Source organism: Priapulus caudatus, unplaced genomic scaffold (assembly GCF_000485595.1).
Source record: "Priapulus caudatus unplaced genomic scaffold, Priapulus_caudatus-5.0.1 Scaffold3, whole genome shotgun sequence".
Taxonomy (NCBI): domain Eukaryota; kingdom Metazoa; phylum Priapulida; class Priapulimorpha; order Priapulimorphida; family Priapulidae; genus Priapulus; species Priapulus caudatus.
In genome coordinates, this window is record NW_014577064.1 from 1129447 (window position 1) to 1144644 (window position 15198).

The window sequence follows — 15198 nt, forward strand, 5'->3', positions numbered from 1 at the left end:
CTAGACAGATGTCAGTAAGGCTGAGAGGGTCTATGTCCCCCAGGGTACTGCCGGAATTAACGTACCCTGGGTACGGTCCGGTATACCGGAACGTACCCTGGTACTATCTAATATGCCGGACCGTACCTCGCCTACTCCCTACGAGTCTAGGGAGTCGCCTACGCCTACTCCCTAACCCTTACCATATCAGATAGTTACCAGGGTACGTTCCGGTATACCGGACCGGACCCAGGGTACGTTCCAGCAGTACCCTGGGGGACATAGACCCTCTCAGCGTCAGTGATGGGGAGCATGCTGTACCTGCATCATTTGTGGTATCACAGGCCACTGTATTGGGACCCTTACTACATTTACTCGACCACTTCGTAGAAGGATGGGAATGTGGTGACCCTGTGAAGCTAGGTTGGAAAGATTTACATAGGCTAGAGTCTTTCTCATCATATAATATTTGTGATATTACGTATTACCTGAAATGTAAACTATTTGCTTACTAAGAGCAACTCGATTTAGTTCATTTACCATTATTCATCTTGACGCCAGTCACATTAGTTGCTGTGAAATCTGATATACTCGCGTGAAGACAGGCTTTACTTTTACACTCGCTTAACAGGTCCAATTTCATGTTCCAACTTGCTTATTAGCTATCTCAATTCTAATGCCAAAAAAGATGTCTCTAACCTGCAAACAACTTGCCATAAACGGCAACATTAATACTAGCAATTTTTTAACAAAGGTAGTAAATAAAAATATCTTACATGTGTTATAAGAGCAACATTGTATTATATTAAAGAAAGCATAGACCAAAGATTACACTTCTGCTGACATGGCCAAAATATAGAATGTAAGACAAGAATCGTAGTCCCAATCAAACAAGCCTTCGTGAATCGATAACATGCAGTGTCTGAGAGAGTTACTCGTGGCACTTGCGATTCTTGCGTTCACACACAATAGTGCCCAAGCTGTCTTCAAAAGACTGTCACATTTTTATGAGCAAATCTACAAAAAATGTTATTTAGGTTCAAATGTAACACCAAACATCACAAAGTATTATTCCTGAACCCTCACTGGATAACGTTGCGTTTAGAGGAGTTTAAAATCTTAAACTTGCACCAAAATTGCTCATTTAGCAAAATGTATAGAGTCGCGACTGTTTGATCACATCAAATGATACAGTCAAACAGATATAATACCACAACTTAACGAAGATTGAACAAAATCATGTAATTCATAATCATTACTTTCATAGTGTATAATTTGTGAAAAAATACTAGTATCATAAAAGTTGAGATAGTCACTTTAAAATAACCTAAACAGTGCAAACTTGTACCGAATAATTTCAGACTGCAGTGTACAAGTTGGTCTGTACGCATGCAACTTCGAAGGCTTTCACTTCACTTACAATACTATTTCTCAATCATAAAAACATGACTATAACATTGACAAGAAATAATGTGTATGACAGTAAGCAGACAATACGTATTTACCGATTTCTGCTACATTACAAAAGAAACTTCTGGAACGTCAAGGTAGATGCGATCGAGGCAATGGTGCTGCCACCTATTGCTTAAAAATCATGAAAACTTTGCCTTAGAGAAGTCCATCTCAGGATGTTGCTGCATAAACCTGAAAGCAGATAAACACAATAATTTAAATATAATAAATTTATGTAAAATATAAAAATTGTAATAATACTGCTCCCTGCCACCCCAACTACTTACATACATTACATCATCTCTGAGTTTCCTTATTACATACTTCATCAAAGGTCTGCACCCACCAATTCATAATTCTTATACAAGCATCCACACATTGTCTGCTCTCTCCTTGCAACGCCAACCATACCCCACCTACTTTAACCTGCTGCTAACCCTATATGGCCACAGACCTAGACCACATTATGTGCCGCATCTGCTACCTAACCCCGCTCCCCTCCTATATTCCTCTTCGCACGCATACTGTTGCTACGACGATGTGCCAACTACATACTTTTGCATGATGTCCTGCTTTTTCTTCTCCTCGGAATTAGGAAGACCGAGTTCTTTCTGCCGCTGGTCGTACATCATCTTCTCCACCATGCTACGCGTCTCACCATCCAGGTCCGACAACTGCACGCAAACACCACAAATACACAAACTCATGTACCAACTACAGGACCGATGCAGTAACGGATGAATAAATGAATGAACGAATAAATTCACTTACCAACTACACAATTGGGGCATTTTAGTATAAACAAATTAATCTACCAATTGTATTACAAAAGAATCAGGGGTTACAAAAATCTTCTTTTTTTACCCATATGGCAGGTGTATTCAAGAATAAACAAACAACTAGTTAAAATTCGAAAAAACAAACATTTAAAAAAACTATTAGCAGCTAAAAACAACTGTAACAGTTATAAGAAACCTCTTTGTGACAGTGGCACATCCTCACCTTAGAGTTTTCCGGCTGCACCTTCTTTGTGTTTAATTCAGGGTCAGTTGTCACCAGTCGATTCCACCACTCCATCTTGTTTATCTGGTAACCATAAAAAAGATTATTTGGATTATACAGTGAAACCCCAATTTTACGCGCCCCAAATTAATGTGAATTCTTATATAACGCGATGAGTCATTGGACCTTTTTTTGCTGTTTCCGGAACAAAATTTTTTTTGGTGAGTTAAGCCCGCCTTAGGTCGAAGCGACGATCGCCTATAGATCGCGCAACTAAATAAGTTTACATGAATTGTTGCTGTGTGCATGTTGTGTACATGACTGTATGTGTTGTTTCTTCATGCTGATTTTCTTGAACCCCGATTGAACGCGACCCCACTTTTTTCGTGATGACATTTCATGGACCTCAACGATCGCGTTATAACGGGGCCACACTGTACTACCATGTCAATAATACCTTCTCCATATTGACCACAACAGCTTTCTTGTCCTCTATGTTCCACATGCATTCTTCCACCCTAAGATTGTTGTACAGCTCTCCATCAATGACGGGAGGATGACCTTTAAGCATAACCTTAAGATGTCGCTTTTGAATATCAATGACCAGGTCTTTTGCTCGAATGGGAAAGTTGACGTTGAAGGGTACTTTAAGCTGGGAATAGATGCATATGAGTACACATTAGAGAAAGCAATACACAGAAGAATGCAAAATTTTCATGACAGTGTATCTGTCAACACACAACACTTATTATTGTTAGGGGTAGAATGATTCATCGATATATCGATGTCTCTTGATACAAACCTTGACAATACAAGCATATATATGTTTGACAATTTACAAAATATCATCAAATTAGTAGTTAGAGGGTCAGGTAGTGACCCGAGTTTGCTAGGGGGGTCCGGCATGCCCCCCCGGAATTTTTTTTTTATTCTGAGATGCAATTTCCTGCATTCTGAGGGTCAAAAATGACAATAAATCGACAAAAAATGACAAAAATTTTTTTTCCCCCTAATCACATTGAAATTCGTAGTTTTATACAAACTGGTCGTAGTGGTGCAAAAGGAATAGAAATTCGTATAAAATACGGATAAATCGTAGTGGTTGGCATCTCTGCAAGAGTGTTGCCCACCTCGAGGTCACACAGCGTCTGAGTCCACTTGTAGTTGGGCAGATCAGCTCCATTTCCTGAGTTTGGCTTCATCTTGCCGCGGTCCTTCTCGTCTTCCTCCTCATCCTAGAAGATTACGAAGATGACTTCACATCAGGTGCTATCAGCAGGGCAGTTAATAGCAGTGCAACGACATATAGATAAATCATTAACTAATTAATACATTAATTATCATAAATAGCATGAGCAGGGTAGTAATAACACTACTAGTATAAAGGTAGATGCACAATAAATCCATATAGAACTTTAATTACATCAGCACATATATACTAATGTACACTACAGATAGAACAAAGTGATTAAAAGTTGTATCCTCTTTGCACAAAGTACAACAACATACATACACTGTCTGCAGACTTTGCCTCCTCTGGCTTCTCCTCACTGACACTGATTCTGTCACCAGCACCTTCTGCTGGCATCTCCCCATCTGCTTTTTTCTTTTCGACGTCGATCTCCTTCTGTAGTTGCATCGCCTCCTCCTCTGTCAACTCCTTGATTTTTGGCTCTTCCTCTTGTTGTTGCTGCTGCTGTTGTTTCTTTAAGCCAAAGAACAAACAGAAAGATTCACATAATGACACGAATGTTAATAGTCTCTGAAGAAAGCATCTTTGTTTTAAACCAGGCTGACATCTATTATTACTACTTAACATGGTAACCCAACTAATATCATATCCAAGCAGTAATGTAGTAACCATATGTGTACCTATGTAGAAAAGTAGTAACCACACTTGTACCAGTAGTAATGTACCTTCTTTGCAAGTGCTTCTTCCCTTGCCTTAAGTTTTGCTGCCTTCTCCTGTTGCTCCTGCACTCTCCTTTCCAGTGCTAGCTTCTCATGGCGTCTGAACTTTTCCAAGAGTAACTGTTAGGAAAAACCCAACGAGAAACAAGAATCCTTAGAGACTCCCACCACCATAATGATGCTCGCAAATACATTTATCAACTGATATGAATTTTTTTTATTGCAAAGCAAGCAGACATGATGATACTTTTGTTTCTTCAATATTAACAAGTCCATAATAGAGAAGAATTATGCACGATATGGGCTTTCTTTCATGGATTCTTGACATTAACCCATGTAACTGATTATGCAATAAAGCCAACATTACGTAATTTCTTGTGTGCCATAACTCAACTTAGCTATCAAATCATGCACACCGACCACTTTATCATATTTTGTAAATTGCGTAAATATAACAAAAAAACTATACCCATAAGAAAAACAATTATTGAACACACAAATAAACTCCTAACAGTCTGGGTCAGAATACTGCAAACAAGAGACAAATGAAGACCCAAGAAATTTCAGGCTGGCCTACAGACGCACCTTTTCCGCTGCACTCCCTCCTCCTCCATAGAAGAAATCTGTTTTACGCCCTAGGAAACTGAAGATGGTGTTGAGGAGCTAGCAAATAAAAACAATAGTCATAACGGCATAGGTCCATAAACTAAAGCCTAGCTATGATCAAGATTATTAGCCCCTAGGCCTACCCGTGTTGCCATTTGCTCCACTACAGCCCTATGGCAGACCAACGGGCAACACGGGCAGAGCTATTGATCACAAGAGCTGTAACCATGTATTTGTGGGTATGTACTACAATGATGAGCATATTTGGCTTCTTTAAAAGATCAGAAATGGAGGAATAGAATGATGGGTACAGATATAAACGTAACCATATCATTTAATACCCGTGATGTTAGTGTGCTGTTTATATGCAAATTTGGTTTGATAACGGTTAGTTGGAAAAAACCATTCAATTAAAGTGTGAAAATATGGGGTATTGACAAAGACTTACAATAGTGTTTATAATTACCTGTTGCACAATGAAAGGTGACGATTAAAAGATCTACTTCCACAAACGTTTTCTGGCCAATGACACAATGCCAAAACAGTCAAGCTGCCACTTTAGGGAAGCGTGCACTACCTTTAGGGAAGCGTGCACTACCTTTTCTAGCTGAAACTTGCTGTATGCACTATAACTAACACAGTGAACTGCCACAACAATAACTTAACTTAATCAGCAGCAGTTGCATAGAACAGCAAACTTTAACCAGTACTGTTGGCTATAGCACAACAATCACTTTATTACGGTTATAGTTATACTAGAACTTTATAGTATATAGCAGATTATAAACAGATAATCTATAAAATTAGAAAGTAAACTGAGCAACTCAAGTTCAATTAACAAAAACTTTATTACAGTTACAAGGGTAGAAATCAACTTTTGAACAAGGGAGTCGAACAAACAACCTGCTCTTGAAAAGAGGGAGTCTGCAGTCTAAAGTTCAAAACTAAAGATATTAAAAATAACGCATGTGCTTATTTTAAAGATTCATGCGGTTGCACGTCTGCCAAATTTTCTTTGGACATTTGCTGAAAAAATACGGTAATACCGCGAGGCCATGCTCTGGAACGAACTAGTTAGGCAGAATTTTCAGCGAGTGACACGGACTCCTGCATATGTCAAATCAGGGAGTCCGACAGTAAACCAGGGAGTATTTGACTCCGGACTCGCGTAAATTTCGCACCCTGCAGTTATAGTTACACAAGTGATAGTATACAGTAGATTATAAACAGATAATTTATCAAATTAGAAACCAAACTGCAACTTAAATTTATATCCACATGCAATTTACTATAGGTCTATCTAGATATAGATTCGTACTTGTAGCACTGATACTAGAAGTGACTAGGATCATTATTTAATTTATAAGTGAAATACATCTGGTTCTCTATGATATTCTTTCTAGATTTTACAATTAAGATTTTGTTAATAAAAACTGAAATTTCGTTGAATAAATAGTTTGACAAAGCGGTGTAGGTTTATTGAAAATCTATTCACAAATCCATATACTTATTACTGTTAGTTACAGTATATTAAATTAGTGTCAACTGTCATGTTTATTTATTTTCATACCACTTTCACTGTGTATATGTGACCCGCTCCAGCAAAACCAGGATTAAGTAGGAAATTATACAATTCAGTTATGTGCATATCTTAATAGATCATTTAATTACCTTTAAAATTATATATAATATTTGGCTATATCTAAAGAATTGACCGATCTACAACAATTTGAAGATCGGAAACCGACTTATTCCGGAATATGCAGCTTTTGAGAGAAAGCGTTCCGGGTAAGGGGCCAGTCGGAGATCTTGTTGGGTTACATTTAATATTGTATCCAAGCCACAGGCACTTGGGTCGTTTCAATAATAAAATGATAGTTAATAAGCCTACAACATGTCAGTACTAGACCTGGCAGTATTCATAGTTTGATTTGACCTAATAACTTCCCTTTAATACCGTCCAATACACCGCTGCAACACACATTCCTATAGCGCGCACGCCATTGTGCACAAATACACAGTAGGATAGAGAAGGTAAGAAAGCGTCCGCACAGAAATTCCAGAACGCTCTAATCTTTTCACAACATTACAGCAAAAACAGTCGCCCGTGTGACGTCACTTCGCATTAACAGCGCCGGCGTGGCTCGTCTTGGAGTTGGGCAGGCGGATGCAACTCCTCCCAGAATGCAATGCGCCACCATTACTCATGTATTGCTCCCATTTACGAAACGGCTCCGTGGGAAATTCGAGCAGGATTTCGCGTATAATTCTGAGTAAAGTATGTGGTACCAAGTTGCAAGACGGATATTTCGAACAAGTGACCATTCAGCTACACACAGATGCCAATATCATGGCGGTTCGTTGTATATTTTTGCTGTAATGTTGAGAAAAGATTCGAGCGTTCTGGAATTTCTGTGCAGACGCTTTCTTACCTTCTCTATCCTACTGTGTATTTGTGCACAATGGCGTGCGCGCTATAGGAATGTGTGTTGCAGCGGTGTATTGGACGGTATTGAAGTGAAGTTATTAGGTCAAATCAAACTATGAATACTGCCACGTCTAGTACTGACAAGTTGTAGGCTTATTAACCATCATTTTATTATTGAAACGGCCCAAGTGCCTGGGCTGTGATCCAAGCAGCGTGCGCAGTGTACTTGCGAGTTATGTTGCACAGGAACATTTGAATGGGGTTTACAATAAATTATCAGTAATAATAGGCAAAAAGCATCTAGAGTTTAGTAGTAATTAAATTTCGTGTTTATTTACCATCATTTTATTATTGAAACGTTCCAATTGCCTGTGTCATTCCTCTCCGAGTCTCTCTGATTCGGCGACAGTTCATGGAAATTAGAAAATAGAATGTTCGAGCCTGTTGATATTTCAATTATTTACCCATAATGTCCCGCGTAACGTATGCGTATAAATGTTATGCAGTGATGCGACTAGATATACACAATAGATATTCTGTGCGTAAACTTACATCAGGAACTCCCCCCTCGTGCTGCTGTGCCATAGCAAGCAACATGCTATCAAATCTATCTTCCCCGCTGGACGCCATCATGACTCGTTGTCAACGGGCTGCCCTCTGTCGCCTCGTTTTAAAATAAAAACCATTTTGCTTTTTATCTTGACTTTGTTGTGGTAGTTGAGGTTTTATCGTGATTTCACATATTCTTTAATTAAACCAATATAATGTGATGCTATCTCCGCAATAAACTTTATTTGAATTTAATATTGAAGAGGGGGGGGGGGAGCATAGATGTTACAAAAAGTACAATGTACAAGATGCAAAAGAAAAATGCAGAATTACACTGCATAATACATTTCTTGTGTTTTATCTTCTATACTATAGATAACGTTATATATATTAGACTATAGCCTAACAGTTCATATGCATACCAGTTATAATTAAAATAGATAACAATCCATTCAAACTTTCACAATCGTAGCTGTATTCATCTGCTATATATTTGTATTGATATAAAGACTAAAGTACAATTTATAAAAGTACAATTTCAAGCCAAGACTAAGTGAACATGTGTGAAAAAGGACATCAATCACCCCGAGTGCCAACAAGATTATATAAATTAATACGCATAAATAATTGTAAATGACTCTTGCCATAATATATTCTTAGATAATTATTTGTGAATTTCATATGCGATTTTGCCATTGTTCAGACCACCCTATTTTGTATTGTGCTAGCATGTTCGAAGTTGTATCATAGATAATATGATCGCGTAATTGATAGTGTAATGTTGTCACTCTATAAGACGAAGTACTCTCGTATGTAATGCAAATAGTGACCTACAGCCACCCACAGTGACACTCCCCACAGGTCCATTGCCAGGTGCTCTGCGTGTGAGACTGTGAACGGCACCCACGACCATGGCAGGTAGCTCCCAAACACCTCGCTGCCCAAGTAGAGAAATATCGAGTTCATGCCTGCGATACACAATTGAGTAACTTTCTTTTCATTTATTTTGGAACCCACAATTTGCTGAAATAAATAATGTTCAAGTCCACGATTCCAGTCACAATGTGTTTGTTTGCCAGGTTCTATAGTTTCATCACATAGCATGCAACTAAGAAATTTAGGATGGCCCCACCTGGTTGGTAAAATGGACTCCCATTCCATATGTATGCGACATCGATAAGCCAATAGAAAATGGCAAGCACGAGGAATGCAGAGCCTGCCATGCCCAGTACGTATGAAACAGACCTGTGTTAACATAAATAACATTACAGGTATAAGTATAAACATACATAGGTGTACTAGGGCTGTTGTTACAATTAATATAGATTTCACCACATGGGCGATAAAGCCTAATTAGTGCTCGATTCTCATTAATTAGCTTAAATTGTCAGCACTGAGATATATATAGAGATGAGGATGAGATCTACTAAAGCTCACCAAAGATTCTTGTTAACTGGTATCCATCCATCATTAGCTGATGCATTACACAACATGAGGGACACACCTCCCTGTAAAACAAGTTGTATGTGTATACTATAGCATCTATCTGCAACTTCCAACATGTAGAGTGTATTCACACATCAACAACTTCTGTTGGAAGAATAAATTAAATGGCCATTTTTTCATTAAATAAAAAAAAATCGACACGAGTTCAAAAATGAATAAACGTGTTGAGAGTATATGACTTTTTATGACAAATCCTCGCAAAAAATGTTCAAGAGTTCTTACAGCTTGCTAGAACTAAAGTAAAAGAAGACGTACCTATAGTAGCCATAATTGTTATCAAATGTAAAAAAATGTACCCAGGTATTATTTTGATGCATCTGTTAGAAACAAAACGTTGATTTTAAAGCTGACCTTGAAGAAAATAGAACGACACGCACAGTTACACACTCTCACGTAGTGTTACTATATAAGTGGCTCATCGTGTCAGATGTAGTGTGTACTATATTTGGCAGGTACACAAATTAAGGTACACAATGCTAATGTGTTACAGACTTACGGTGATTAGTGCCCAGAGTAAAAACCTGACAATCCTGCTTGTGTGATCGCTGAACGTTGAGACTATCTTGCCAGCCTATAGACATGCAGAAACCCAAATTTCAGTATATATTGTAATCTTTCATTCGACTCCCTCCACGATGGAAACATATATGTGGTATTCTGACGTTACACTTGCTTTATATGAAATCGAAATTGCAATCAGCAGCAGGTGCGATCAAGTAAACATTTCGCTGTTTTGATAATCACTCATTATCGCTCATACATATCTCATGCAAAATCTGTTTGATACCTGAACGCCGAGAAAAACCAGGAAGGCAGATGACAATGTTCCCAGAATTCCCTCAGGGTCGTAGGGCGTTGCAGTTTGATACAGCTTCTGTAAAAATAACTGGACGTTGTACACAGGCATTTATTTTTATGGGCATTTAAACATATGACTTATCTATCAGGAGACAATAACCAAATATTGTGTAAAAAAATCTTTAGTTAAGTTACTATACCTACATAAATGATGACAGGACATTGAGAACTATGATACAACCTTTTCGGACCCATGTGAATACATGTGATTCACTCCCAGTATCAGTCTGTCTATGTAACCAGCTGCTCCTCCAGTGCAGTTTTCATATGTACTATGTTCGCTGATGCCTCCTGGGCCTAGGTAACCCCTATGCACAGCCAGCAAAACGAAATGTTCACTCACTAGGGTCACGTCTAATTGGTTGTCTTGCTGAATAACATCGCTAAGTATTTTAGAGGTGAGTCGATAGGTAACTAAGGTTTCGTGATTTGCTGCACATAAAGTATAGATGTGTAGCTATATATACTGTAGAAAAAATGCAACCAGGAGGAATTTGAGAGATTGTGTATGTTACGGCAAAAGCGAGATCATGCATTTATGGACAGTTCTGTAGTTTGTTTTATTCTATTTTACCATAATCAAATACAATCTAAAGTAACTGCACTTGTGTGTGTGGGCTTTTACATATATACCTATAACATATCCCACCATATAAATATATACTGTCTCTCTTTGCCAATTCATCACTTACTTGCCACAATCTGGCACTTCTAGCAAGAATGTGAGGCAGAAGTGCACAGCAAGAAGTACCAGCATTGCCAGCCACTGCAACCAGTACGCTCTCACATCTCTAAAAGCAGCACAGCAGCCGTGCTGAAACAATGACAATTAGGTGCCAAATATGGCATAGCATAATCTTACGAGATCATTTCGGAAGGGGGTGACAATAAGAGAAAGAAAAAAACGTTTTATTGCTCATAATTGAAAAGAATAAATTGACCCATAATTAAAAGTAAACAATTACTAGTCTCGTAAAGGCCCTTAATTACTTGGAGTAACATAACCCAGTCTATGACAGTTGGTTAAATATGTAACTGACAGAAAGGAACCATTCTATACAGGGATACCTTAAACCAAGTAATTTGTCTGAAATACAAACTCACCTGATGGCAGTTGGAATCTCTATACAGCAGATAAACAAGTATAGCCACAATCAGGTAACACAGACTAAACCGCTGCAGAACGCCAGGAATGCGCAGCTTCTCCAGATCATTGCCTAGAGTAACGATAGAGACCAGCTTCAACATTTGTATTGATATGATATTCTGCAAGGACGTTGTTATCTGACATAATCATATTACCTGCCGCTAGACCATGCAGTGCTCATATGAATGGTGTGGTGACCATGCAGTGATTATATTACCTATGTGGTGACCAGTGATTATATTACCTATGTGGTGACCAGTGATTATATTATCTGAGCAGCACTCAATCATTATATTACCTGTGTGGTGACCAACCAGTGATCACACTACCAGTGATTCCATTACCTGAAGGGTAGCCAGAATTTAGCATGAGTCCAAGCGCAAATAACTTGACTGACCGCCAGACCATCTTCCTGATGACCAACGTTCTTCCAACTTTCTTCCTCACTTGACTCTCAACAGACAGCATAATGGAGACGCCCATTATCCACATGAACCTCCAAAAGATGAGATAACAACCTATCATCAACATGCCAAATACTGCCGTCTAGTTAGTAAATAGAGGGAGGGTATAATAATGTGACTGAATTTCATATGCTACATATATATATATATATATATATATATATATATATATATATATATATATATATATATATAAACAATGGCAAAAAATTAATCTAATCCACAAAGACACCCTTTTTTTCTAGACAAAATTAAAGCTCTTTTTCTATTATGACTACATCTAGGGGTTACTAACCATGGAAAGACTAAGTCAGCTACAGTGAGTCCATTCCAGCGCGCATGTTTGAAGAACCAGTACTTGCCTCCACCATAGTTTACAAATATCATCACGGCAATGCTTAGCCTGCAACATCACAAACACCATGATCATCACCAAATTCTCTTCTTTTTGGCACTGTTAGAATATATTTTGTTGTTGTTTGAATGCTGAATGTCGTTTTATTTACTATATATAGCCAGACCACGATGACTAAAATTCATAGTGAATGAGAAAAAAGTTTAGTGAACAATAATCTTTGCTAGGTTGTTGAGCTAATTATTTTTTTTAATTGCAAATCACATGTGAATTTTAGCCTAAGCCTGTAACATGTTAACCTAAGCTACACATTATATCATAGATATATGTTCATGGTTATGAAGAATGGACGATATAATGATGCACACATTACCCTCTAAATGTATCCAGTGATCGCAGCCTTTGCTTCTGCCTGTCATTGGTGAGGATTGGTGGTTCAACCGTGCCCCATGCAACAGGAGAGGATGGTGTGCTAAGGCTGGTAAGGCTTGCAGCATTTATTGTGTCACTTGCATACGAATGTGCAGAATGGGAACCAAGATCCTGCCAACATAAACAACTTTGATAAATGCAACCATAGAAGGTGATGAATGATTGTTAGCATACTTAGACACAGGAAAAACATCATCTAATGCTACCATTATCTATCATTTTATGCTATATAAAAATGTGCTATCATATATTTATCTTGTAATTTTCAATTAACATAACTGTATTTAGTTGAATACTTGCCGCATTAACCAATCTCTCTGTGTGCCAGCAATCCATGATCTTGTGGATAATCTGATATCTGAAATACATTAACAAATAATATGTATTAGACATGATATGTTATATATGCTAGTGGCAGATTCTACATCTTAGAATATTTGAAACCCTGCTAGCTAAGAAACAACATTAAGAATATATACCTGTGTAAGAAGGTGATCAGGAGCCATATCAATGCCATCACAAGGTAAATGCAAAATGAAACCAGTATGGCTGGGGAAAAACATAAATAAAATTGTCCATCGGTGCATCCACTCACTCTGTAATATTCTCAACTTTAGACTGCTACATTGGGTATTTACTAAGAGCTAATAATTATAATATCTCATATTATATATTGGTATACCTCTTGGTATTATTAGCTCTTGATAGTATTGTACCTTGCAGAGACATAGTTATGCTCACCATATATTCAAATGCAAAATTGGACATTAGAAAATTTATTTCCATATTGTATTACATAAGACAAATATACATAGTTAAATATAAAGACAGACTCACGTAAGGTGCTCCAGTGAGGATATTCCATGATGGCTAATGTTATATTGTATGATGCAGAAACTTGTGCAGGGGTGATAAAGAGAGTGTACTCCCCCCACTCTCCGAATTGAGTCGTCATACTGCAATAATCAAGTGCTGTTATGTTTTAATTACCATTACCAATTTACCCACACCACTACTACCAGTATCATTACCTGTGTACAGTGTGTATAGTGTGTATAGTGTGTATAGTGTGTATAGTGTGTATAGTGTGTATAGTGTGTATAGTGAGTGTATATTGTGTATATGCTGTATAGTGTGGTATCAGTGTGTATAGGTGTGTATAAGTGTGTAGTAGTGTGTATAGTGCTCGTATAGTGTGTATAGTGTGTATAGTGTCTGTATAGTGTGTATAGTGTGTATAGTTGTGTATAGTGTATTATAGTGTGTATGTGTGTATAGGTGTATATAAAACAGTGTGTATAATGTGTATAGTGTGTGTTCGTGTGGGGGGTGCGTGCATGCGTACGTGCGTGCGTGTAGCCACAAGTTGCAATTGCTCGGCTTCCTCACTACGTGGCTCTATGAGCTTGAAACAGTCATCGAAGCCTTGCCTACGATGTGAAACAGTCCCATCGAGCGTTCATACGATGTGAAACTCGTCCGTATGAGGCCTTCCTACGATGTGAACAGGTCATCGAGCCTTCCATACGATGTGAAGAAGTCATTCGAGAAGCCTTCCTACGATGGTGAAACAGTCTATGAGCCGTCCTACGCATGTGAAAACAGTCCATGCGAGCCTTCCTACGATGTGAAACAGTCATCGAGCTTCCTACGAGGGTGAAACGTCATCCGAGCCCATCTACAGATGTGATAACAGTCCTACGAAGCCTTCTTACGATGTGAAACAGTATCGAGCCTTCCTACAAGTGAAACAGTCCGTAGAGGCGCTTCCTACGATGTGAAAGCAGTCGTCGAGCCTTCTACGTTGTGAAACAGCTCCTTAGAGCGGCCTTCCTACGATGTGGGAAACAGTCATCGAGGCGCTTTCCTACATGTGAAAGCAGTGCGTATGAGCCCTTTCCTACGATGTGAAACAGTTCCTCCGAGCCCTTTCCTACGATGTGAAACAGTCCATCCGCGGCTTCGCTACGATGTGAAACAGTCGTAGTAGGCCTTCCTAACGATGTGAATACAAGTGCGTAGAGTCTTCGCTACGATGTGAAACAGTCATCGAGCGTTCCTATGATGTGAAACAGTCGTAGAGGCGCCTAATCCTACGATGTGAAACAGTCGTAAGAGCCGCTTCCTCACGATGTGAAAGCAGTCGTAGAGCCTTCCTACGCTGTGAAACAGTGCATCGAGCCTTCTCTACGATGTTGCAAACAGTCGTTAGAGCCTTCCTACGATGTGAAACAGTCCTCGAGCGCCTTCCTACGATGTGAAAACAGTCCGCTAGAGCCTTCTACGGATTGTGAAACAGTCCCGTCGAGCCGCTTGCCTACGATGTGAAACATGCGTAGAGGCCTTCCATACGATTGTGAAACAAGTCGATAGAGCCTCATCCTAACGATGTGAAACACGTCGTAGAGCCTTCCTACGATGTGAAAGCAGTCGTAAAGCCTTCTACGATGTGAAACAGTCGTAGAAAGCCGCACGCGCCCGCCTTTTTCCCCCCCCTAAAATCTCGCCT

General features: G+C 38.8%; 2 protein-coding genes across 2 annotated transcripts in view; both read right to left on the reverse strand.

Annotated features, from left to right (window-relative positions):
- Positions 1 to 760: 760 nt before the first annotated feature.
- On the reverse strand, positions 761 to 8283 carry LOC106821141 (nuclear migration protein nudC-like). Its single transcript, XM_014825831.1, has 9 exons — positions 7931 to 8283; positions 4930 to 5007; positions 4351 to 4464; positions 3947 to 4138; positions 3564 to 3668; positions 2891 to 3085; positions 2434 to 2517; positions 1987 to 2105; positions 761 to 1623 (listed from the first exon to the last, which is right to left on the reverse strand). Exons 1-9 carry the CDS (start codon positions 8009 to 8011, stop codon positions 1572 to 1574), a joined length of 1020 nt encoding a protein of 339 aa, XP_014681317.1. The 5' UTR covers positions 8012 to 8283; the 3' UTR covers positions 761 to 1571.
- A 95-nt stretch (positions 8284 to 8378) lies between these two features.
- LOC106821133 (heparan-alpha-glucosaminide N-acetyltransferase-like) overlaps positions 8379 to 15198 on the reverse strand; it is an 11378-nt gene continuing 4558 nt past the window's right edge. Inside the window, exons 5-18 of the mRNA XM_014825817.1 lie at positions 13527 to 13645; positions 13169 to 13238; positions 12990 to 13047; positions 12631 to 12800; positions 12198 to 12305; positions 11783 to 11934; positions 11396 to 11508; positions 10984 to 11105; positions 10473 to 10599; positions 10221 to 10307; positions 9930 to 10004; positions 9365 to 9435; positions 9060 to 9172; positions 8379 to 8895 (exon numbers count right to left, since the gene is read on the reverse strand). Of these exons, the coding sequence (XP_014681303.1) occupies positions 8717 to 8895; positions 9060 to 9172; positions 9365 to 9435; positions 9930 to 10004; positions 10221 to 10307; positions 10473 to 10599; positions 10984 to 11105; positions 11396 to 11508; positions 11783 to 11934; positions 12198 to 12305; positions 12631 to 12800; positions 12990 to 13047; positions 13169 to 13238; positions 13527 to 13645 (1564 nt within the window). The 3' untranslated portion in view covers positions 8379 to 8716. The remainder of the gene's footprint in view (positions 8896 to 9059; positions 9173 to 9364; positions 9436 to 9929; positions 10005 to 10220; positions 10308 to 10472; positions 10600 to 10983; positions 11106 to 11395; positions 11509 to 11782; positions 11935 to 12197; positions 12306 to 12630; positions 12801 to 12989; positions 13048 to 13168; positions 13239 to 13526; positions 13646 to 15198) is intronic.

Bases quoted from the DNA above. Each gene is read 5' to 3' on its own strand.
- LOC106821141 (XM_014825831.1), bottom strand. From the start codon at position 8,011: ATGATGGCGTCCAGCGGGGAAGATAGATTTGATAGCATGTTGCTTGCT. The intron at 3,086-3,563 runs GTGGGCAACACT...ATCTATTCCCAG, and splicing joins AGACGCTGTGTGACCTCGAG to CTTAAAGTACCCTTCAACGT. The intron at 2,106-2,433 runs GTGAGGATGTGC...GTTTGCGTGCAG, and splicing joins TGCAGCCGGAAAACTCTAAG to TTGTCGGACCTGGATGGTGA.